At 44.0% G+C, this 24,929-nt stretch overlaps 1 protein-coding gene across 1 annotated transcript in view; it reads right to left on the bottom strand.

The window, feature by feature from the left end:
- Positions 1-16,027, bottom strand: part of LGI2 (leucine rich repeat LGI family member 2) — a 34,378-nt gene extending 18,351 nt beyond the window's left edge. Inside the window, exons 1-6 of the mRNA XM_058300267.2 lie at positions 15,765-16,027; positions 13,864-13,935; positions 11,960-12,031; positions 9,854-9,925; positions 4,086-4,157; positions 3,227-3,396 (exon numbers count right to left, since the gene is read on the bottom strand). Of these exons, the coding sequence (XP_058156250.1) occupies positions 3,227-3,396; positions 4,086-4,157; positions 9,854-9,925; positions 11,960-12,031; positions 13,864-13,935; positions 15,765-15,958 (652 nt within the window). The 5' untranslated portion in view covers positions 15,959-16,027. The remainder of the gene's footprint in view (positions 1-3,226; positions 3,397-4,085; positions 4,158-9,853; positions 9,926-11,959; positions 12,032-13,863; positions 13,936-15,764) is intronic.
- Between the last annotated feature and the right edge of the window lie 8,902 nt (positions 16,028-24,929).

The raw sequence follows: 24,929 nt of genomic DNA, 5'->3' as shown, positions 1-24,929 counted from the left end.
CATGCATTGTGGAAAGATCTCAAAGAATGCACAGACTGATATGACATCAATTTACTAGCGTTAAAGTATTAATGGCATTCTCTGGAAAAAAGAGCCGCCGCTTTCATTCACATTGGATTAAGTTCATGATGTCAGTAGGACTCGTACTATTCAGTCCTTGCTCCCACTGGAATCAATAGGTTTTTGCATAGCTATATATAGCACTGGCAGAAAATAAATTATACATGATGCCGATCCCATTGGGAGAGAAACTGCACATTAATGCATTATTTCTCTTTGCATTTTCATCAGCCCTGAAATAGGGAAGCTAACAGGACAATTAGGATGCAAAATTCACTCCCTCTAAGGAGTTTTAGTGAATTATCCACCTGACGTGGAGAATCTTCAGTAGGAAACAGGGATTTCTGAGGTGGTTAAAAATAGACTTGGAGCTGAGGGTGATGGAAGGACGGCGATTCATCTAAAGAGCCATAACAGCCCAATGGCGGCTTCACAGTATTAATTACAAGCCTTTGCCAGGAACAGGATGATAAGAGGACTTTCCTCTCCACGGGAAAAACAGGGCAAGGCATCTACCTGAAGAACAGATGCTTTCCTGAAAATCTGAACTAAAAGGAAAGGAATGTACTTGGAAAAATGTGCTTCTTCCCAAACCTTTAGTGAGGCTATTATAACCACACTACAAACGCTTGGATTGGACTTTCCATCTTCCACTTCCTCCCCCAGGCCTTTAATAAAGCACAGAGAGGACAAGGCCAAGTGTGAGCAGAAGATAGCTCAGAAACTCACAACTTATTGACCTAGTTCTCATGTTGCGGGGATTACAGATTTAGGAGTGTGTCGTGTTGGCAGAAATTGTGAGCATGAGCTAATTTGTTCAAGATAAAACAAAGACAGAATCATCTCCCTGTTACTAGAAAACCTCATGCTGACCTTGTCAGTGTTAGTAAGAAACTGGTTAGCCAAGACGAAGACAGAGAAAGTCCCAGGCTCAGGGGCAGCACACAGCGCAAAGAGAGTCTGGGTTTCGGGCAGGTTTCATTCCAAGCCACCTCCCTTCTTCATCTGACAATGGACCATTTTCATAACCATCCACAGCACTCAAAGGTCGGAAAACATGTTTTCTTAGACAAATCATCCCCGGTTTGCAAGGCCCTCTGTAGCCCCTGTCATTCCCCTCATAAACCAACTAAGTCTTCACACACTATGACCAGGTATGAACGGAACAAGGCAAACGCTGCTGACTTCACCCAGGGTTTAGAGAACTCTCTGAAAGACTGAGAAAGAGGCAGGGAGGTGCCTCGGCCAACTTCAGGTTTAGCATTTAATACTCAATGGCCTTGAATGCCACCTTTCTGTGCAAATGTCATTGGCCATGGCCTCTGATTTATTGCACTGGCCCTACAGTACAATAAATAACCTCGTAGTGGCCTCAGCTGTTTCAAGGGCACCTGCCAATTACACAACTGAATAAGCCCCCAGTCAAAGGGTATCTCCTTGAGATTTAAGTTTTTCCATCAGATAGAACAGGTCTTGTAGTGTCCCTTATCTATAAAGAAAGATAGCTAGAAATAATTTTTACACTGTGGGTTTTTGTTTGTTGTAGCAGTTTGATATTATTTATAAGTTCCAGAAAAAGAGAAAAGATTATGTTTGTAAATTGGTCAATTCCTCTGGGCGTGATACCCTTTGAGTGTATTAAATTCAAAGGTTTTAGGTTTACTTGATTAAATCAAGATTGGGGCTTTGATTCGACCACATCATTTAGGGTGACTCAGGGTTGACTCCCCGCCCCCTTGGGGGGCTATATAAATAGACACTCACACAGAGGAAGAGACATGGGACTAAAGCGAGCTCCATAGACACTGCAGAGGACACAACTCTGATGCTGGGGCCCCAGAGAGAGCTGAGTCATTCACCTGATAGTTTGCAGCTGAAGAGACCAGAGCCCTGAGTGCTAAGAAGTCCAGGAAATAAATGAGTCCTCCAGCCTACAGCTGAGATGGAAGAAGCTGGGCCCAGGAGCCTTAAGAGGAAGAAGAAGGCTAAACCCTGGCAGATGTTGGACCATCTTGCTCCAACATGTGGCCAAGGACTTTGGTGAAGAAGTACCTCTTACGGTACCCTGAGCTGGACTCTTTAGGGCCTTGTACCTGTAAGCTTTTACCCTCAGTAGACATCCTTTACAGAAGTCAACCAATTTCTAGGATTTTGCATCAGCACCGCTTCGGGTAAGACATTTGTTTATTTGTTTCGAGGGTGGCAGCAGGGATTGATCTAAATGTGATTGTTCTTGGGTTTTCTTTCGTTTTGCTTTGTCTCTTGAGTTTCTGTAACTATTTTCTGAGTTCCCATTCATGCCTTCTCCCCCTGGCACACCTTATGGCTTTGTAGATACCAACTTTCAGCCTAAATGTTTATTTTTATAAGTCTGGAAAGGAGGTTGCAGACACTCAATTGATCCTCTTTCTTTGAAAACCTGACTTTTTAGCCTTTCATGTGGAGACAGTCACCTGTTCTCTCCAAGCTGTGACACTTTAAACAATATTTTAATTTTATCTTATAACTTAAAAAATGTATAAAACAAAACCTTGAGGCAGGCTCTGAAAAACAAAGTCAAGCTTTCTTTACACTTTTCCCTGGATGTGAGTGTTTTTTCTTTGATGACTAGTTGCTCAACTACATATCCTACTGGGCCCTGAGTTACAATTTACTGCATTATCTCTTTTTACATGGAACTACAAAAATGATTTATAGATATAAAAATCTGGTATTTATTAGTTAAATCTTCAAGAGACTTCAGCTTATCGAATCAAGAGAAGAGCAACAATAGAGTAACTTAGTAATTTAATTACTAAATTTAGTAATTTAGGTCTCTCGGCTTTGACATTCCCCGAAATCTAGACTGATTTACAGAATGTTCTTATGTCAAACTCACAGGTTTATACTTTGGTCTGAAGAAAAAAAAAAGACTTTACAGAACTTTGACTTTTGTAAAGAAACAAAATCAAAGCCGGTACACTTAGCAAAAATAAAAACCTTCCAAACTGTTGAGATATTTTCCTTACCACATCGATTCACTGCTTTCAGAATATCTAAGTGCTCTCTAAAGTAAGTTTGATAGAAAACTTTTACATCCACTTTCCCTCCTCGCTGTTGAAATTCTCAAAGAAGAACAAAAGGACTGTCTTTAACATCAATTTTCGCCAATACGGTTTCCGAATACCTGTCGTCGTGCACTCGTAGTCAAAGCTGGCCACGTCATTTAGCTTCTTTTCCCGGTATTCCGGTGGACCAAGACACAGCACATCAGAAACAGTGGAATTCGTCATCTTCAGCCACAGGTACAACCACTTGGCTTTGCAATCACACTCAAATTTATTGCCCCTTAAATCTCTAAAAACCAAAACACAGACAGACACAGAGAGAAAGAGATATGCTCGAAACAGTTTGGCAGCAATATGAAATTCTAGAATTGTTAACATCCTGATATTTTTCATACCCCTAAATCAGATCTTTTTAAAACAATTGTATTCAATGCATCCTATTCCCTGTGTTTGGCACTGACTTTAGTTCCTGGGGCCCATGATTTTAACTCTATGGCAAACGGAGCACTCTCAGTGCTGACAGATCATCATCTCTCCAAACCTCCTCTCATCTGTCACCACACCAGGCTGGAAAGTGGTAGTGGTGGGAGGAAAGATACTAGAAATACTCCAAACACAGGTTTTCATAAACAAAAACAGGGCATTAAGGGAAGACAATTTTCACAAACACTACTGAAACCTTATGCTCTTGTTAAACTGTCCAGTAAAGCAGTGACCAGCACTAGAAGATAAGGGTGCTGGAAGGGTATCTTGGCCCACCCAGGCAGCCTAATTTGCCATTGACCTTAATGTACTAAGTATATTATAAAATGGCAAAAGCCAGCCCAAGTCCAACTAGATGCTGTTTCCCAGTAGGCAGTGCTGTATTATAGATTTTTAGCTACCGCATAAAAAATGCAGTAAAGGGGGAGAGGGTTTAAAGACATGATTAACTGGGCACACTGGCAAGCACACATAAACTTAATTTTCATTACTTACAGTTCAATCAGAGAGTCTAAATCACTGAAGACATCCCTTGGGAGTGCTTTTATGTGGTTATTGGCCAAAGAACTAGAACAAAAAGTCACATTGTAATGTCGTTATCATGTCTGTGCCCTGTCACTCTGAGCTCGCTTAAATAATGCTAATGATTTAAAAAGGAGCTCTAAACCTCTTCATCACAATGTGGTCCAATTTCTGGCTTGGGCCATCAATACTGAGATAAAGAAATGGGTTTACTTATACATAGATAACAGTATAGAAGCTGGGATTGCAATTAAAGCTTTCCGGCTTTGTTTTTTAAAAGAGCATTTATTTGGCTCTTTATGCACATTTGGTAAACCTCCAAGGCTTCCCAGTTTCGCTTGGAATAAAAGCCAAAGTCCCTTTGATGCTTATGAGGCCCTCCCATGTCTAGTTACCTCCACTCCTCCTTGCCTAGGGGACCACATCTCCCACTACTCAGATTGTCACACCCACCTCCTTTGCTTACTCTTTCTCAAACAGGCTAGACAGTCTCCCAACTCCAGGCCTCTGAACTTGCTGCTCCCTCTGCTGAAATGCTCCCCCCAGACACCCAGATGGCCCACTCCATCACTTCTTTTAGGTTTGTTCTCAACTGTAATCTCAGTGAGACCTTCCCTGACCTCTGCACACCTCCTTCTCTTCTTTGCTGATCTCCATGGCACTACCGCCGTTTATAACATAAATAATAACAACTTCAGTGATCTGTTTATTGGCTGTACAACATGAGGACAGAGGTTTTTGTCTATTTGTTCACTGCTGCATCCTCAGCTCCTAGAAAATTGCCTGGCACACAGAAGGATACTCTGTAAGTCTTCGTTGAATGACTGAATTATACATCAACAAGAGAGTGTTAAAAGAAAAACAGTCTTGACCCAACAAGTTTCCTAATACTCCACCTAAGTGAATTCTGTCACTTGGGACTCTGAGCAAGGAATCAGTAAATTCTCCTTTACATAACAACACTGAGTTCTAACCCTTCATGATAATATAACAATATCACAATTTGCCAGAAAGTTTAGGGAATGATTTATTGTGATCAACTTCATTTTCCCATTAATGAAGGTTGACCAGCAACCATTTGGCATTTTAGCTCTTAGTGCCGAAGGTTTTTTCTTAAATGTCTTAGTCCTCTCCCACCACCAGGAAGTAGACCAGAATGCACTCGAGCAAATCTTTCCCCGATGATTCAGGATTTTGCAGTGCCTGGTCGTCATCCCACTGTGGATGAGCATCCGTCCCGCAGGGCTGATGACAGAGAAAAGATGCTGGGTATTGAAACGATGTACGTTGAGTCTGTGATTTCCCACAAGTGCCATGCTCTGGTGTGAGCTAGCCAAAAACTTTGCCCACTTTTTTTTTCTATTACATATATAAGTACAAACAGCAAAACACATAAATGATAGTGATGTAGACAGCTCAGGAACAAGTCCTTTAAAAGCATAGCTGAAATGGACCTGTGAAGGCAATAAAATGACCCTTCCTGGAAAGGTGAATTAAAGGAATGGGTGTTCTACCTTAGTGCTGACTGGCTGGCTATTTTAATTTCCCAAATGCTAAAACCAAAACCCGACAATGGGTTGGCTTAACAACAGGGATTTCTTGGCTCATGGATTCAGAGGCTAGAAAGCTTGCTTCCTCCCGGAGTCAGTATCTTCTGGCCGGCCAGCCATCTTCGGGGTTCCTTGGCTTTTCTGTCACATGGCCATGCATGCCTCTTCTCCTTTCTCTTATGGGTTCTGTTGACCTCCAGCATCTGGCTGCTCCCCGTGCTTCCCTTTTGGGGCCTTCTCTATAAGGCCTTCAGGAATAGGATTTAGACCCATCCTGATTCAGCTGGGCCACACCTTAAGGGAAGTACCCTCATCAAAAGGTCCTATTTACAATGGGGTCACACCCAGAGGAACGGATTAAGAACATGTTTTTCTGGGGTACACAGCTGTAGGCCACCACCCTGTGCCTAGTGGAAAGCTTTGAGCCCATTTCTTAAACCCAAACACACTTGCTTCAAGATATCGACTGAATCTGAGGACACCCAAAGTTTCTGAATTTTATTCCTTCCTATCTCGGTAACCACAAATGAATTAAAATGCAATTTCATGTATTGTTTTATCTTTCTTTCCTAAATGGTTTATTTGTGCATTCAGGTTTTAAAGATGTTGGAAAATAGGCATTATCCAGAGTATACACAAAGTCACTTTGTGCAATTATAAAAGATGGGAGATTAGTTTTAATTTTTTTCTGGTCAATGGTCACTTTTTCTGGCAAGTAAAGTACAAACATTTTTTTTTTTTTGCTAATTAAAGATTAACTATTTAACTAAAATTTTTAGCTCATTGAGAGTTATTGTATTGAAATGATAAAAATATACAGACTAATCAAGACCAAAAGAAGTAACCATGCCAAGTATTCCATTGAGATTTCAGAAAACAGAATTATTTAGATGGGTTAATCGTCCCCACTCACATTCAGTACACAGCATCTTAGTTTTCCACCTCATTTTGTCTACACACTCATGGCACTTCCTTCATTTCTAATTCTACTTAACAGCTCTCCATCCCCGGGGTTTTAGAGGACTGTGGGGGTGTGGGGGTAGGAACACCCTAGTTTTTAGTTAGAGATTGACCCTGCTCCTTCATTGCTTGGAAACCTAATCTATGTTTCTTTACATATGTATGTGAGTCTGAAGGTGTCAGGAAAGTTTATGAAAGACAAAAATCCTATGCTTAATTGAAATAAGCTAATTCCAGAGAGTGAATTCCTTAAGCAGAGAAGCCAACTCTTAAGAGTTGATGCCATCTCTTTGCACAGAGGTTAAAAAAAAAAAAAGGAGTGGCTCATTCTTTAAACAATATATTAAATGCTTTAATCACTTAGTACAGGTCCACCCTAATACCGGAAGTAGAGTACACATGGAAAACCTAGGTCTATAAGCAATCAATCAGAAATCAGTGAGAAAGGATCAGAAATATTTCCTGCCTGCTTGGCTCTATGTTAGACACTGTTGGGAAGTGTGTGGTGTGGATCCGTATGTAACTCAGAAAAATACTTTCTAAAATCTCATCCACTCCATTGGGTGTGCACCCACTGTAACCAGGACCTTTTGATGAGGTTGCTTCAGTTAAGGTGTAGCCCGTCTCAGTCAGGACAGGTCTTAATCCTATTACTGGAGTCCTCTATAAATGGAATGACTACAGAGAGAGAGAGAGAGAGGTAGAACCAAGAAGCTGAAAGCAATGAAACCTGGAAGAGAAGAGAGAGACCAGCAGCTGCCGCCATGAGCCTTGCCATGTGGTGGAGGAGCCGAGGATGGCTGGTGGCCAGTCTTCAGGAAGAAAGCATCACCTTGATGATGCCTTGATTTGGACACTTAGCCTCAAAACTGTGAGCTAATAGATTCTCAATGTTTAAATGGAGCCTAGGAAACTAAAACAGGGAGACAAAGGGAAAAACCATGAAATGGCACCAAGCCATCTAGCCAGTGTTTGCAGAAGAGTGCTGGCTGCATGGGGCTGACGGTGTGGGCTACAGGAGGGTGGGGAAGGAGATCAGGAATGACTTTCTGGGGGAAGACAGATCTTAATCCAGACTCTGAAAGGAAATGAAAATTCCAGGCGACCAAAGGCAAAAGGAACAGCATCCCAAGCAAGGCATGAGAGGAAAACTCAGCAGTAGGACATGTTGGGTGTGCACGTGGGCCCACTGAGACCCCTGCGGTACAGAGGTCATTCAGGGCAATGAGGCTGGAAAGCTGGAGAGAGGGGCTCCCTGTGGCCTTGACTGCAGGGAGGTAACACCTGCTGGGACAGGCCTAGTTCTCCCCTCATACATCAGGAGGTGCTCTGGACCCAGGCAAGGACTCCCTTGTCCCCTCTGAGTTTGGCCATGTCCCACAGAAAAGGAGGTGCCTCTTAGACACATGCACACGATAAGCACATATGGTGGTGTGTGCAAATACACAAGCACGCACACGCAAACTGTTGAGTACACACACCCATGGACACCCATGCACCAAGGCAGACAAACATCTATACACAATACCTGCATATCCACACCCTCCCGCAGGCAGGGGACTGGAACCATTGGGCAAATGAAAGGGGCCATCTGGGTCCACACAGCCAGTCTCATGGGTTTTGCTTTAGGTTCATAATCTGCCCAAAGCCTTTGATCAAAAACAAAGCTCCTCATTTCTGGCTTCTGGAAACTGGACTTATCTGCCCACAGCTGTTCCTCTCCAGACACCCACAGCTGTCTTCTTAGTAGACTGTGTCTGGCCCAACTGCAAGGGCTACTCGGCATGATGATGATGATGATAACAATAACAATAGCAATAACAATAATAAAACAATCACACCTAAGCATTTACCAGAAGTGATATGAGGGATGCTTTGTAAGCAAGCACTAATCCAAGATGTACAGCAATCCTAGGACCATTTTAAGGGTAAGAAAACCAAGGCTCAAAAAGGCTAAGCAATATTAACAAGTGGTGGCCTTCAAATTTGAACCCAAGTCTAGGTGAGTCCACACCCATATCCATACCCTCCATAGGCATGTGGGGACTTGGCATTTAGGTTGAATTGAAAAAAAAAAAAAAATCAAGGCTTTTACAGGAACAGAAGCAAGCCTGGAGCAGTAGTGCCAAACAGAAATGTGACTGTCTCCAGGATCAACTGCTGCTCCATATTCAGCCCTCCCACTTCTACTTTCTCATCTCCTTACTCTATAAGCTTTAACTCATGGCAGCGCTTTGGCTTGTTAGCAATCCAGAATCAAGGGCTCACTGAGTCCACTGACACACATCCAGCCCAATGTCCGGGCTTAGTGTGAGTGACTGTCTCGCTGATTTATAGCCACACTATTCGTCAGGGGTCCCCACACTGAAGGCACGACCACCCTGGCCCAACACTCTCATTTAAACCCTCCAATTTCCCCCATCTTCTTTATAGCACAGTGAGGTGGACTATGGAGATGAGAGATGTGTTATCTTCTTCAAATACAAAACATCTATCATGCAACCAGGATCTGCTTCCTGGCTAAAAAATTACTCCTACCAAAACAATGACTGTTTTTACATTTTTATAAACTCAGGTGTGATTTTTTTAGTTTCAAAAATTTGGGAAGTGTGTGTACTTGCGTCATTCTGATCTGCCAATTCAAATCAATTCGTTTCATTTTTTCTCCAGAGAGCTATTAAAGAAGCCAGAGAGCTTAGCTTAAACCAAAGATTAATCCGATATAAAAGAAAAAGCTACTTGCATTCAAATTAGAAGAACCATGAAAATGTCTCTATTCTACTCTGTCCCAATTCCAATCCTACATTTGACATTCTTTAATGAGTCATTTAATCCTCAATTACCAATCTGCATTTTGGGACACTCACTGATTATTGTGAAAGATAGAGGAGAAGGTACCTAAGTATCCCAGTAGGTGCATGTTACACGTTAATTTCCTTCCCACCTGTAGCTAAGCGACATAGGACCATGGGGTCTGTAAAGGTGATTCAGGATGATGGAGAAGATAAAAATGCCAAGGGTGTGAGCAACCAGAATGGACTGATGTCTGATCAACAACCTAGAAATCTCTTGGGCAACTTGAAAATTATATCCTTTTTTTTTTTTTTTTAATTTTATTGAGGTACAGGGATTGAACCGGGGACCTTGTACTTGGGAAGCAGGTGCTCAAAGACATCTGCTACCCCACCCTCACCCCTTATTTTTTTAGGAAACACCTTTAAAAGGACTTACAGGTGAGTCAGGTCACGCAGGCCACGGAAGGCATTTCTTGATATGGTTTCTATTTTGTTCCCTTCAATGAATCTAAGGAGAAAAGTAGTATAATTAAACTGAATTTTCTCTTTCCTTAATATCTCTAAAAATGACATTGGTATGATTTCTGAATAGTATCTAAAAGCATCATGAACTTTTAAAAATTTATCTCAGAGAATAAGGTCAGCTACACAAGACTCCAAGGGGGAATAGGAGATGGACATGCAAGAACGCACACATGGGAGTATGTTCTACACTCCTTCCAGAAACGGCATGGAAGTCTTCAAATTTAGAGTTGGCAACAGGAGAAAAAAATCATCTGGGGGTGGGGGAAGAGGAAAGCATTATACAAAGGCAAGAAATTCTCAAATCTCTGCAAGACTGGGACGCTTCCAGACAATTTCCCTCCTCAGTCCCTCTGACATTTCGCAGTATCTGCTGTTAATACATTTGTTAATATCATTGTCCCTTGAGGGGAGTCCATTGTTTTACATCTCTATATTAAAGATTTGGCTGATGGAGAGTGCTGTGAAGGTTGGCTGCCAGCAAAGTTGAGTTCATCATGTCCTACACAGTCAGATGTCTAAGCCAATGGGTGACAAGCCAGGATGTTTTCATGATCTCTAAGCCCCTAGGAAGTAGGAAAAACCATGAGGACAGGAAAGGGCTCTGTCCTACTCCATGCTACAATGTCTTCGGGCTCACACATGGGACCTTGTGCAACTCTGGCCATGCTTTAAAGGCTTTGTGGGCTGGGACACCTGAAGTGAATGCACCATGGCTATTCCCTAGGGCCACAGAGAATTAACTTTTGCCTTATATTATTGCATTCTGTCAAATACAAGTGGGTCTTTGATGAGACAGTCCAAAGGAGAGGGTTTGCAACAGAATGCCACTAGTTAGGGAAACAGGCCTGACTCTTGCTCTGGGAACTTTCTGATGCCTGTTTTTTAAAAACCAGAGGGTTCTTTAGTGATGGACTTCAGCATCGACCGATAAGCGAATCTCCTATTTCGAATCTTCTCTCCAATAATGTTGACACTAAAATGAACTGCCTGTAAGAGAAAACTAATTGCTTTGTATTTGCTACCTACCTTGGCTATTTATGAGCTCTGATAGACTCTAGTTGGATTTATCACTTTCCAGTCGCCCCACTTTTTCCATATTATGTATACCAGGAGAGTATACACATTATGTATACTCTGGAGAAAATTTCTCCAGAGACATCTTTCCTCAAGACATAAAATCGGCAGCAAGTTTTCTTTTGCCCAGAATGTATGTTTAGATTTCAAACATCTGCCTTGTGACATAAAATCGGCAGCAAGTTTTCTTTTGCCCAGAATGTATGTTTAGATTTCAAACATCTACCTTGTGACCTCAGGTAAGAAAGTAGAAAGAAAGCTTTGAAAATCCCTTTGGATGCTAGGTAAGGAAATCCAATCTGATAGCAGGATTAATATTATTACAAGGTTACAAAAGAGAAGAATGAAAAGACTTATAAGGAAAAGAGACATGAAAGTGGGAAAAGATCACAATCAGAAAGAGGGTAGAGCTCACTGATGAGGTGAAAAACACTACACATAAAAAAAAAGAGAGAAATAACCTTTTTTTAGGAGCAAATAAAATAAAATTAGACCCTTAGCAGCTGCTCACAGGAGATACTGCAAAGGGGATATAGAACAGCTGAATTAAAAATGGGAAATTTATATAAAAATAAGTAACCCTCAGAACCCTTCAGCTCTATTTCTGGCTGATCAGCAAATCCATGCCTCTTTATGAGACGTAAAAATATCCAATTCAATTTTCAATTGTGCTTACTACATGGCAAATTAAATGTCAGCAGAGAACGAACAAGTATCTTTCCTTCTTTGTTTCCTTTCCCCCTCTTTGTCTCCAACCTCCTCCTGCCCAGCAAGCTTATAAGCAAGTAAACTTTAAAAGGTCAGGGCTGAAAAGAGAATGGGGTTTTCTCCATTTTCTCCACCCCTAAACTCTGGCAGTCGTTCTGGTCCAGCATGGCATGCATTCCAGCGGTTCTACTGAGATAACGCAGGCTTGGCAAACAGACAAAAGGACACAACTTACAGGTATTCGAGATGAAATAGTCCAGCAAACGCATCATCCCGGATGATAGTGAATGAGTTAGAATTCAGCAAACTGAAAATAAAGGATAGGTCTCAATGTGGAGATGTATTCACATAGCCTAGCCATTTCTGTTTCTTTGGCTATTTTCTCCTCTGTGGGCAAGCCAGCGTCTTCTCAGCCTAGGAATGGCCCATTTGGCACACAACCCAACTCTCAGAAACTGCCAATGGACCGTGGCTGGTGGATTTCTTTAGACCAGATTTTCTGGTCATCCCCATTAGTCCATCCTTTCTACCCGTGGGTTTTGGTAAATATGATGTTATTTTAAAACATTCTAATGCTCAACACAACTAAACAGTCAGTGAAAGCTTTATGCTGCAAAAGGAATTGTAGCTATAAGAGGATCATGGAATTGTAGTGATAAGAGGATCTGAACCAACTCCCTATTTTAGAGAACTTTGACCCCAGAAAAGTTAAGTGACTTGACTAAAGTCACACAGCAAGGACAAAAAAAAAATCCTTTCTACTACATTATACATTTCCATGAGAAATAATTTTAAAAATTAATTTAAGAAACCTTCAGAAGAGCCTATCTTCACATAAATTTCTATACAAATGTATACAGTCACCACTTAAGTCCATTTAGCAAAAGAACACTTAAAATTGAATTTCCATTATATGGAAAGTAAATTTTAACAAAAATTCAATTTCTATGACCCTTCAGGTTTAAACATATTAAGCAAAAATGATAGGCATAGAACATTGCAAGAATAAAGCTTTCAACTTTAACTTTATTTACAATGAGTGGTGATCTATGTTTCATTTTTCCATATTTTTCTGTAGCACAAAGCTTATCATCTCAGCTTTAAAAACCAGAACAAATAAAGAAAATGAGTTATGTACCCATGACTTTGCCTATTACTGGTCTGCCCTTAAAAGTTACTTTTTGAACATTTCTTTTCATCAGCAACCATAAATTGATGTGAGCTGCAGGGCATGGCGTGGCCACCTGCCACAGTTTCTTGGACACTGCTTGCTAAGCAGAGCTGGGATGCAGTTACTTGGGCTCTGCGCCCTGGGTTAGAATCCAGGCTCTGCAATTTGACTTCCCTGAGCCTCAGTTTCTTCATCTGTCAAATGGAGAAATAAAAATACCCTCCTTAGAGGGATGAAGTCATGATTAAATAACATATGTAGGATGCTCCTGACAGTTTAAGGCATCAGTGAATGAGAAATAACTCCTATTTTCAGAGTACCATTAAGATTTTTAAATGCAGGCTTTCTTTTAAAGTGAAGGGAACAGTTCAGTTAGAACTTTCTGGTCGTAATTCAAGGCAATCACCTCTCCAGTTGCTGGATATGGGTGTCGGGATCTACAATAAAGTCTTCGAGGAAAACATTGTTCCAAACTAAGGAAAGGAAACCAAGCAAGGAGCCTCAACTGGTTGGGACAACACAGGGCAAGTTAACACTGAGAGCCAGCCCCTTCTAAGACTGTTCTGGCTTATTGTGGTTGATCAATTACCAAGAATGCTAGTAGTTACATGCCAATGACCCGTTTTTCCTCTTTTTCTATGATATATATGGATTTCTGGGAGTGATGGTGGCAGTGGTACCTTACGTCAAACACTCAAGCAGCCTCCTCAATGTTGTCATCCTCTGGTGAACACTCCCAGTATATTTTCTCAATGTCTGTTTACTTAAAATGGTTCGGAATGACAAAAGTAACAAGCAATAAAATCTGAATTACAACAACAACACAAAAGAGCCAGTCCCTGTTTCCTCATGGCACTTGGGTACTCAAGGAAGGACTGACACCAAAGAGGCAGAGGTACCCCTCCCAAGGAATGCCCTTCAAGGGACCCCCACCTCCCCATTTTGCAGAGAGAACTTCCCATACTCACAGCAGCTGCAGGGAAGGCAGATGGGAAAACATTCGGTCCTTGATTTCTGAAAACGTTCCATTTACCAGGCTCCTATGGAAAAAAAGGCAAAAGAGGTACGAAATGAAGCCCAGGTTTATTTTAGGAAGTGCTGGGAAGGGTGGATAATTGACCTCATCCTCCACCTTGACCTCAGACTCTTCCTCTCAGAAGTGAAGCACTGATAATATCTTCAAGGAAGTAGAAGAGGCCAGACATCTTCCAATGAAGCAGATCACTGGGAAAACTAGTCTGAGCAAGAGAAATCTTTAACATCAGTCTAGCTCCTCTCACAGACTTTATCTCAGTCAGTTTAAATCAATTCCCTCACTTCCTTTTCTTAACTACAGGAGGCCCTGGGCTGAAAATGGATAATTACTTCACCTCTGCCCATGATTCTGTTTGTGTAGACACAGCTCTAATGTTGGCCAACGAAACTCCGGGTAGGATTAAGCATTCCCCTCGGGGAGCACATCTCTGAAAGGCACTCAGAGCACTTTTGATTAAATGCACCGTGAAAACCCTGGGGGAAAACTCAGAGACACCTGAACTTGAATGTGCAGAGGGAAGCAATGCCATCTGCTAGAGGAAACGGTCATCACGGGGGCAAGAGGCCTTGGCTCTGTTTTGCCATGACATCCCCCATCCTTCTGGTCATAGCAGGACTTCAATATATTATTTCAGAGCAACTGAGTTAGCATGCAGATCAAGTAGGCAGCTGCTGGTCTAAGGGACTTAACAAGGGGAATTCCTGCTGGCCAGACTCTCCTGACTTTTTGGAAATGCAAACCGGAACCGCCTCACAACAGGGCACTCTGGGGTCCCCACACTCTGTGGGAAACAGAAGAGTACAGCCCAAGAGAAAGCACCCTGAACGCCAGCACCCGCGGACACTCTCCCCCACCTCCCAGGGATTTCCCACCCTTCAGTTGAGGGGGCATCACCTTAGCACCTTAGCCCAGAACAAGGGCCTCAGTTAAGCAGGAATATTCCCTAGCAGTAAAGGAGCCCAGAGCTCTTTCCACAGACCTTTCGAGAGCTGGTCATTTGGTTGGAGTGGCTGTGTGAGGGCAAGTTGAAAGCATTTCTAGGCAGGTGACAGATAGCGCGAGCCCCTATCTTGTCAGTTTCTCCAGGGTTCAAAAGGCAGTCAACATAATGAGTGGCTGGGAAAGGGGCAAGAAGCCCTCCTGAAGGCAGGCTGACCTGCAGCACTTGGCAAGTGGGCTGGGCAGCCCCCACGCCCCCACCCCAATGCCCAGCCCTGTCCGCACCCCTCTTCCAGGCCACAGGGGCAACCCCTCCACCCCCAGAAGCTGCAGCCCTACCTGCCCTATGGAGAAGCCGTTGGGGGCCACCATGAGCACCCCCTCCCCGGGACTGAGGTGGGACAGCCAGGCCTGGCCTCTTCCCTTTGCACTCCCTGCAGTCACGTTCAGCTGCTCACGTTCACGCCCCTACACCATCACCACCCCCCTCCCACACACACACACTTATCCCCTGTTCCAGCGCCTGTCAAACTTTAACGTGCCCTGAAACCACCTGGGGACGCCAAAGGCAGAATCCCGGGCCCCCTCCAGAGACCCTGCTTCAGCGCGGGCCTCGGAATCTGCATTAACACAAGCTCCCCCGGGTGGTCTGATGCAGGTGGCCCGCGGGCCACACCTGGAGAAACACACAGACTCCGGGTGGCGTGTTCCTTCCACCCTCCCCAGGGATTCGAGACTCCACCCACGTCCCGTGGCGCGCCCCCCACCCAAACGCAAAAAACAAAAAAAAAGGGAGGGAGTGGTTGGAGAGTGGGGTCAGGGTCCGGCTGTCCCCGCGCGGGAGGCAGCGAGTCCCTGGCGGCGCGGAGTGGGGGCAGGAGGGGTCCCACTCACAGGGAGCTGATGTCGCCCGGCACGATCCTGGGCACCCAGGAGGAGCCCACGCAGATGATGGACTCCTTGGTACAGCTGCAAGTGGCGGGGCAGCGCGCCAGCCGCCTCACCTGCGCGCTCCGCGGGATCAGGCACGCGGCGCCGAGCAGCAGCAGCGCCAGCGCCCAGCGGCCGCCGCCCCTCCGCGGCGCCATGCCGGGGGCCCCCGCCCGGGCCGCGACCCCGACCCCCGCCGCCGCGCCGCCGCGCGCTCGGACCCGGCGCCGCCGCAGACGCGGGCGCCGCTCGCTGCTCGGCCGCCGCCGCCGCCGCTGGCGAGGACTGGGGCGCCGCGGGTGTGGGAGGCCGAGCCGCAGCCGAGCAGCATGCTGGCCGCCACCCCCACTCGGCGCCCCCCCACCCGAGCCCGGGCTGCTGGGCGGCCGCCGCCGCTGCGCCCGCCGCACCCGCGCCTGCCTGACATCAGCACTCGCGCCCGCAGCCCGGCTCTGGCCAATGAATACTGCACGCCGGGGGCCCGCCCCGCGGGGAGGGGGCCTGGCGCCCAGCCCGCCGGCCCGCGGGGCCCCCGGCACGCCCCCCGCCCTTCCCGGACCCTCCGCGGGTGCTGGGCCGGGGAGGAAAAGTTGGGTGACCTTGGAGGCGGGGCAGGGGGTACCCCCTCTGGGGGAGAGGGAGCGGCCTGGAGGAAAACCCTGTGGGAACCTGACTGGGGAGGGGGGTGGGGGGGGAGGATCAACCGCCCCCAAATCTCTCCACTGGCTCGAAATTATCGGGAGGAGGCCCTGGGCTCCTTTGAGCCGGCCCCAAACACCAAGTAGGGGCTGGCGGGGGCGGGGGTGGATCGGGGTGTTGGGTTCGGGGCGCTTTGAGGAACACAGAATTGTTATCACCCTTTATTAATTTTTAAGAGGAGATAGGGAGTAAATGCTGTCCTTGGGTCCAGAGGGGTTGGTTTTGCTTGTCATTGGCGATGGGGCGCGGGGTCTGTCCCCGGATTCCACAGCACCCCAGAGTGAGTGAAGTTAGCCACCCCTCCATGTAGAAGGAATGTGGGAAAGAAAAGCTGCTGTCCTGGGGCTTGCGCCGGCTGTGCTGGAGGCCTGCCTGCTGCTAGCATAGAGAAAGAGCAAACGCCTGCGGAAGTTTGACCTCTCGAGCTCGCTCCCTAGTCACCCACCCCAACCCAATTAAATGCCAGAGGATAATAACTGCTAACAGAGATTGGGACATTCTAGGCACTGTACACTTAATCCTCTCTGAACCCTTTGAGGCAGGGCCTATTAACGCCCCCAGGTTACAGATGAGGAAACTGAGGCACAGTGAGCATCCGTAAGTCACACGGTAAATGACTTCACAGGGATAGGGATTGGAGCCGGGGCTGGCCCGTAAGGGAGCCCTGGCTGGGTCTCTCCTCTCCTCTGTCAAGTTTTGATAAAATGAGCTTGAATCTTGCCACAAGTTAGTGGGCAGGTGGGAAAATAGGGAAAATGACCAAAGAAGACCCAAATGATGTTTCAGGGGGCTCAGAGCGGGAAATCAAGGCACCATCGGCAGGCTCGACCTCCAGGAAATCACTTCATATGTTCATTTGCCAGAAAATGGCAGTACCTGATGTGTCATTTATTACCATAGGAGTCATCAATACGCTTACCTCTTGAACAATCATTTTGAGCATGTTCCATGGAAAATACCGGGCTGACTACTGTGGGAGGGGCAAAGGGAACTTGAGGTCTAGGTGGGCAGATAGCCCTAAAGAAATCACTCTACAAGCTTACCTGGGGATCACAGACTGACCAAAAGGTTTCAGGAGTTGAAAGTGTGCTTGTTGTGGAGAAAGTGAAACTACAGTTGGAAGTTCATTGCAGGTGATCATTTTATATCCAGCAGCCAGCACTAGTACTAACCGGTCTAAGGTATCATCATTTAATTCAACTACCCTGAGAAGTAGTTCTCATTTTATAGATAGGAAAACTGAACTCAGAGCTGTTTTTCTCTCTCCCAAGTCACACAGGACACAGCCAAGTAGGATCATACTCCAGACTTGCTCTGTGTCTACCCCCGGCTGCTGGGTTTGCCACATGGGTGGCAAGCCTTTGCTCAGAAAGCACTTTTCCTGGGCCTGGAAGCCCAGTGCCAGGGAATGAGAACGCAGACCATTGCCTTGGGAGGGTGACAGGCCCATAATCGTGGTCATGTGTGCTAAAGCGGTTGTCTTTAGAGGGACAGGCTACTGCTTTATAGAAGGGAGGGCAAGAGGGGGCGCAAATGCAGCTACCTTCCTGTTGCCCCAAGAAAAGGAAACCTGGTTCTCAGCTACATGGGAGCAGAGTGATGGGAAAGAGTGGGATGGATAAACTCTCTGGCCCCACAGTTAGACAAGTTTAGGTTTGCATTCCAGCCCTGCCACTTACCAGTTATGTAATCTTAGGTAAGTTGTGACCCTCCTATGCCTCGATTTCCTCACCTATAAAACGGGTGATAGTTGGATCCACCTTCTGGGGTTAAATGTGATCAAGAATATGAAAAGCTTAATGCCACACAGGAGGGACCGAGTATGTGTTCAGAGTTCTATGTGACACTGTGGGCAGAGCAATTCTCAGGTCAACCCTGGGATTGTAGGCTAGGGGTGAGGGATGACGGGATGTGAAGGGAGATGAGTTTTCTTGACCTTGGTGCCTCCATTTTAATCAGAGATAAGGACACACAGCCTAGTGCATTGGTTCTCATTGAGGAAGGGTGGGCACATTTTGCTCCCTCCTCCAGAGATACTTGGCAAAATCTGGAGACATTTTGGGTTGCCACACTGTGGTGGGTGCTACTGGCACCCACTGGGTAGAAGACAGGGATGCTGGTAAACTTCTACAATGACCAACAAAGAATTATCCAGCCGAAAATGCTGGGGTTGGGAAACCCTAGGCTAGTGTTCTGGAAAGGCCCTTGGCACGAGGAGTTCCAGAGATGCAGATGCTAGACCTGGTCCCACCACTCACGAATCAACCTTCTTGATCATGCCACTTCCTATTCCCCTTCTGTTTTCTCACCTATAAAATAGGAATAATGAGGCCTTTCTTTCTCTTTCCGAAATAAATATGTCATCAATATTACTATCCTTACCCTCCCCAAGTTAGGACTAACTCTAGCTCATCCTCTCCAACCTAGAGAACTGGAAACTTCCTGTCTGACAGAGAGAATACTTGGGTAGCTTAGCTGGCAGAGTTATTATTTGTTTCGGCTCTGTTAGAGACACTAAGCAAGTGAGTGCTTGTAAATTATAAGGCGCAGTTTATAAATTAAGATATAAAAATGGAAATGCAGATTACTTTGGTTTGGTTCCAAGATCTTCAGCAGTTAAAAAGGGAAGGGAAAAAAAAAACTTAATAGACAATCAGAGAGACACAATCTGTTTCCAGGAAAGAACTCGAGTTTTTGAAAATCTGAAAATCCTTGTTCAGATGTACACTTACTCAAGCTGTTTCCATGACGTGAGCATGCATTCCTACAGGGGATGAGATGGTTCAGGCCACAGGACTGGCCTTTGCTGAAGTCCCAAACCTCTTCTGCCCTACATTACTGCATGTATAAACAGCTCAAAGCATGGTTCCTCCATCCGCATTCTCGTTCAGCTACCCATCAGTTCTTTCAGCCAATATCGACTGAGAGCCTGCTTGGTGCTGGGCACCAGGAATAAAGTAACGACTAAAACAGGCACGGTCCCCACCTTCTTTGGGGGCAGACATTCAATAAAATGAAGTTACAAACTAACATGCAATTGCAAACTGTGATAGTATCTATGAAGGAAGAGAAGGGGGGATGTTTAATTTAGATGGGGTGGAGGGACGTGTTAGAGAAGTCCTGTCTGAGAACTAAGCTGAGAACTTTGAGATGAGAAGGAGCCAGCCAAGTGAAGTGGGCTAAGGGGAGAGGGAAAGACTAAGGGAAAGGCAGCCTGGCAGAAGGCACAGCATGTGCAGAGGCATCAGGATGGAAAGATGCCAGTGCTTTGTGTTTCTGAATGAAGTCCAACGAGAATGAAGGGGAGGGAGATATGAGAAGAGGACTGACAGGAAGGCGCCAAATCATGCAGGACCTTGTAGGCCAAGGTAAGGAGCCTGCATTTCATTCTAATTGCCAAAGGGAGCCACTGATGGACTTTCATAAAGACAGTGGTATGCTATCATTTCTGCTTCAAAACAGTATTTTTGGCTACTGAGTAGAAAACGGATCGGAGGAATGGAAGTAAAAGCAGACAGCTCAGATAAGAAGCATTTGAAGCAGCCCTCGTTGGAGATGATGGCAGCTGGAACTTTGGTGGTGGTGAAGATGGAGAAGCGTGGCCAGATTTTAAAGGCAGAATCAACAGGATTGGCTCTTGGTTGGATTTGTGGGTGGAATGGAAGGAAATGTCACAAATGTCTCCCAGGTTTGGGGCTGGGTCAGTGGATAGATAGATGGTTGGTTTGGCTGGGAGAGAGGTGACCTAGAGTGGAGACATTGAGCTTGAAATAACCATGTGGCATCTACAAACAGATGTCTAATTGGCAGCTAGATGATCAATGGGGATGGAGAATGTGGCAGTTTGGTATTGTTCATGAATTCCAAAAATAGGTATTGGGTTGTTTATAAACTGGTCTGTTCTTCTGGGCATATTAGATTGTATTCAATTCAGAGGTTTCACTTTTCCTTTATTAAATCAAGATTAGGGCTTTTATTTAACCATGTCATTAGGGCAACTCAGTTTGAGTCTCTGCCCCCTTGCCGCCTTTGTGGGCTGTATAAACGGATGCTGAATCAAAGACAGGGAAATAAATACACAGAGAAGGAGAAAACAGAGGGCTTAGTTTTGGATGCTGGAGCCCCAAGGAGAGAACTGAGCTATTTGCCTGACAGTTTGCAGCTGAAGAGACTAGAGCCCTGAGCAGTTGAGAAAGCCCAGAAAGAAACAAGCCCCAGGGAGAGAGAGAAGCCTTATACTAGCCTACAGCTGAGATCAGAAGAAGCTGGGGCCATGAAGCCTTAGGAGAAAGAGGAAGGCTGAACCCTCTCAGAGACCAGCCGCCATCTTGCTTCAACACATAGCAACAGACTTTGGTGAGGGAAGTAACTTACTCTTTATGGCCTTGTGACTATAAATTTCTACCCCAAATAAATACCCTTTATAAAATTCAACAGATTTCTGGTATTTTGCAGCAGCACCCCTTTGACTGACTGACACAGGGAGAAAGAGATGGTATCTCTCCCAGGTAATACATTGAGTCCCCTTAATAAGCCCTCAATGCAATGTGGTTGATTGATTGAATGAATCAATGAATAAATGACCTTTTTGAAATGCAGATATTACAGAGAAATATCTCTCAGGTATACTCAACAAAGAACAACAAAAGTCTTACAGAGAATGTGAAACTAAGACTATTGTGGTTTGGGAATGTATTTTAGACCAAAAAACCTCCAACTTCTAAATCAAACTGAAAATTTTGTAAGAATCTTGCTTACAAGGCCTCATCATGCTTCTAATCTCCCTCCTTCTTTCCCAACCCAAGTCTACCTCCCTGTTCCCCACTCTTCCCCACCCCTGTCTGGCCTTCTCACTCGGTTTTTAAGCTTTAGAAAGCCTTTGCTAAAGTCTAACACTTCTGACTCTGATGCTTGCTGTAATAAAGGAAGAAAAGTATTCATCCAAACCTCAAAAGGTACTTGAGTAGCCAACATCACCCTAATACCAAAGCCTGGTAAAGATACCATGAGAAAAGAAAATGACAAAACAGTAACACTTATGAATACAGATGCAAAAATCCTTGACAAAATACTAGCAAATCAAATCCAATAGAATGTCAAAAGAATTAAATACCATGATCATGTGGGATTTATCCCAGGTATGCAAGGGTGGTTCAACATAAGAAAATGAATTAATGTAATACAGCACATTAATAGAACAAAGGGGGAAAACACACACACACAAGCATCTCAATTGGTTCAGAGAAGGCATTTGGCAAAATCCAGAACCCTTTCTTGGTAAAATAACTCAGAAAAATAGGAATGGGAAGGAAACTTCCTTAAGATGATAAATGTCATACACAAAACATCCATAGCCAACATCATACTCAATGGTGAAAAACTGACCGCTTTCCCCATAACATCAGAAACAGGACAAGGACGCCCACTGCCATGCTGTTATTCATCATTGTACTGAAAGTTCTAGCCAGAGCAATTGGGCAAGAAAAAGAAATAAAAGACATCCAAATTATAAAAGAAGAAGTAAAACTTTCCCTATTTGCAAATAGGATCATATGTATGGAAAATCCTTAAAATTCACAATAAAGTTATTAGAGCTAATAGATGAATTCAGCAAAGTGGTGGGGTACAAGATCAATATGCAAAAATCAATCATATTTCTATACACTAGTAATGAATAGTCTGAAGAGGAAATCAAGAAAAATATTCCATTTATAACAGCAACTAAAAGAATAAATTTAACCAAGGATATAAAAGACTTGTACATGATAAACTATAAAACATTACTGGAAGAAATCAAAGACCTAGATAAATGGAAGGAAATTCTGTGTTCCTGGGTTGGAAGTATTGTTAAGGTGTCAATAGTACCCAAAACGATTTACAGATTCAGTGCAATCGTAATCAAAATTCCAACAGCCTTCTTTGCACACATGAAAAAGCCAATCGTCAAATTTACATGGAAGGGAAAGGGGTCTTGAATAGCCAAAACCACTTTGAAAAAGAAGAATAAAGTTGGAGAGCTCATACTTCCTGATTTTAAAACTTATTACAGAGCTCCAGTAATCAAAATAGCATGGTACTGGGAAGCAGACTTGGCCCAATGGATAGGGCATCTGCCTACCACATGGGAGGTCTGCGGTTCAAACCCCGGGCCTCCTTGACCCATGTGGAACTGGCCCATGCACAGTGCTGATGTGCACAAGGAGTGCCCTGCCACGCAGGGGTGTCCCCCACGTAGGGGAGCCCCACACACAAGGAGTGCACCCCTTAAGGAGAGCCGCCCAGCGCGAAAGAAAGTGCAGCCTGCCCAGGAATGGTGCCACACACAGAGAGCTGACAAAAGAAGATGATGCAACAAAGAGAAACACAGATTCCCGGTGCCACTGATAAGGATAGAAATGGTCACAGAAGAACACACAGTGAATGGATACATATATGCCCCTTTAATTAACACCATGCATTAATATAGTACATTTGTTATAATTATTGAAAGAATATTATTATAATTGCACTATTAACAATTATAACCCATGGTTTACATTAGGTTTTATACTGTTGTATAGTCCTGTGTTTTTTTTTAATTTTTTATTCTACTAACACATATACAACCAAAAATTTCTCCTTTTAACCACATTCAAATATGTAATTTGGGGCTATTATATTCACAATGTTGTGTTACCATCGCCACTATCCATGACCAAGACTTTTCCATTACCCCAAATAGAAATATTCTAGTTTATGACTCTATGAATTTGCTTATTCTAACTATTTCATATCAATGAGGTCATACAGTATTTTAATAGTAGCCATTCCGGTGGGCATGAAATAGTAACTCATAGTTTTGTTTGTTTGTTTGTTTTTTAAGATTTATTTATTTTTATTTTATTCCCCCTGCCCCCTGCCCCAGTTGTCTGTTCTCTGTGTCTATTTGCTGCGTGGTTCTTCTTTTGTCTGCTTCTGTTGTTGTCAGTGGCACAGGAATCTGTGTTTCTTTTTGTTGCATCACCTTGTGTCAGCTCTCCATGTGTGTGGTGTCATTCTTGGGCAGGCTGAACTTTCTTTCATGCTGGGCGGCTCTCCTTACGGGGCGCACTCCTTGTGCATGGGGCTCCCCTACATGGGGGGGACACCCCTGCGTGGCAGGGCACTTCTTGCGCGCATCAGCACTGCGCATGGGCCAGCTCCACATGGGTCAAGGAGGCCCAGGGTTTGAACCGCGGACCTCCCAAGTGGTAGACGGATGCCCTAACCACTGGGCCAAGTCCTCTTCCCTCATAGTTTTGATTTACGTTTTCCTCATCCTTTTTTCACAAGGCTGCCAAGTCTTGGAAAGTCTATGGAAAAAATAGTCTCTTCAACAAATGGTGCTGGGAAAACTGGATATTCACATGCAAAAGAATGAAGATGAACCCCCTACATCACACCATATACAAAAATTAATTCAAGGTGGATCAAAGACCTAAATATAAGAACCAAAACTATGAAACTCATAGAAGGAAACATAGGGAAGTATATTTAGGATCCTATGCTAGACAATAGTTTCTTAGACTTTACACCAAAAGTACTAGCAACAAAAGAAAAAATAGGTAAATGGGAGTTTGTTAAAACTAAAAACTTTTGTGCCTCAAAAAACTTTATCATGTAAATAAAAAGACACTTACAGAATGGAAGAAAGTATTTGGAAACCATATATCTGATCAGGGTTATCCAATATATATTAAGAAATCTTACATCTCAACAAAAAAAGACAAACAACCCAATTCAAAGTTGGGCAAAAGACTTGAATAGACATTTCTCCAAGGACAATATATATATGTGAACAATAAGCACATGAAAAGGACTCAATATCATTAGCCTTAGAAATGCACATAAAAATCATGTGACACCATTTCACACCAACATTTAACATCAAATGGATGCTATTTTAAAAAAGGAAAATAACAAGTCTTAGAGAGGATGTGGAGAAATAGGAACATTCATTCGTTATTGGTGGCAATGTAAAATAATGCCACTGTGCAAAACAGTTTGGCAGTTCCTCAGAAAAGCTAAGTATAGAATTACCATATGGCCCAGCAATTCCACTTCTAGGTATGTACTCAAAAGTATTGAAAACAGGAACTTGAACAGACACTTGCACAACAACATTAATAGTGGCATTTTTCACAATTGCCAAAAGATGGAAGCAACTCAAGTATCCATCAACCAATAAATGGATAAGCAAAATGTGGACTACAAACACAATGGAAAATTATTCAACCATAAAAAGGATTGGAGTTCTTATACATGTTACAATATGGATGAACTTTGAAGACATCATGTTGAGTGAAATAGGCCAGACACAAAAGGACAAATACTGTATGATCTCATTTATATGAAATAATTAGAAAATGTACCTTCATAAATTCAGAAACTAGAATATGGGTTATTGCTTAA

The sequence above is a fragment of the Dasypus novemcinctus genome, chromosome 1 (genome assembly GCF_030445035.2).
Source record: "Dasypus novemcinctus isolate mDasNov1 chromosome 1, mDasNov1.1.hap2, whole genome shotgun sequence".
Taxonomy (NCBI): domain Eukaryota; kingdom Metazoa; phylum Chordata; class Mammalia; order Cingulata; family Dasypodidae; genus Dasypus; species Dasypus novemcinctus.
Note: the sequence above shows the minus strand (reverse complement) of the source record. Positions and strands in the feature narration are given on the sequence as shown.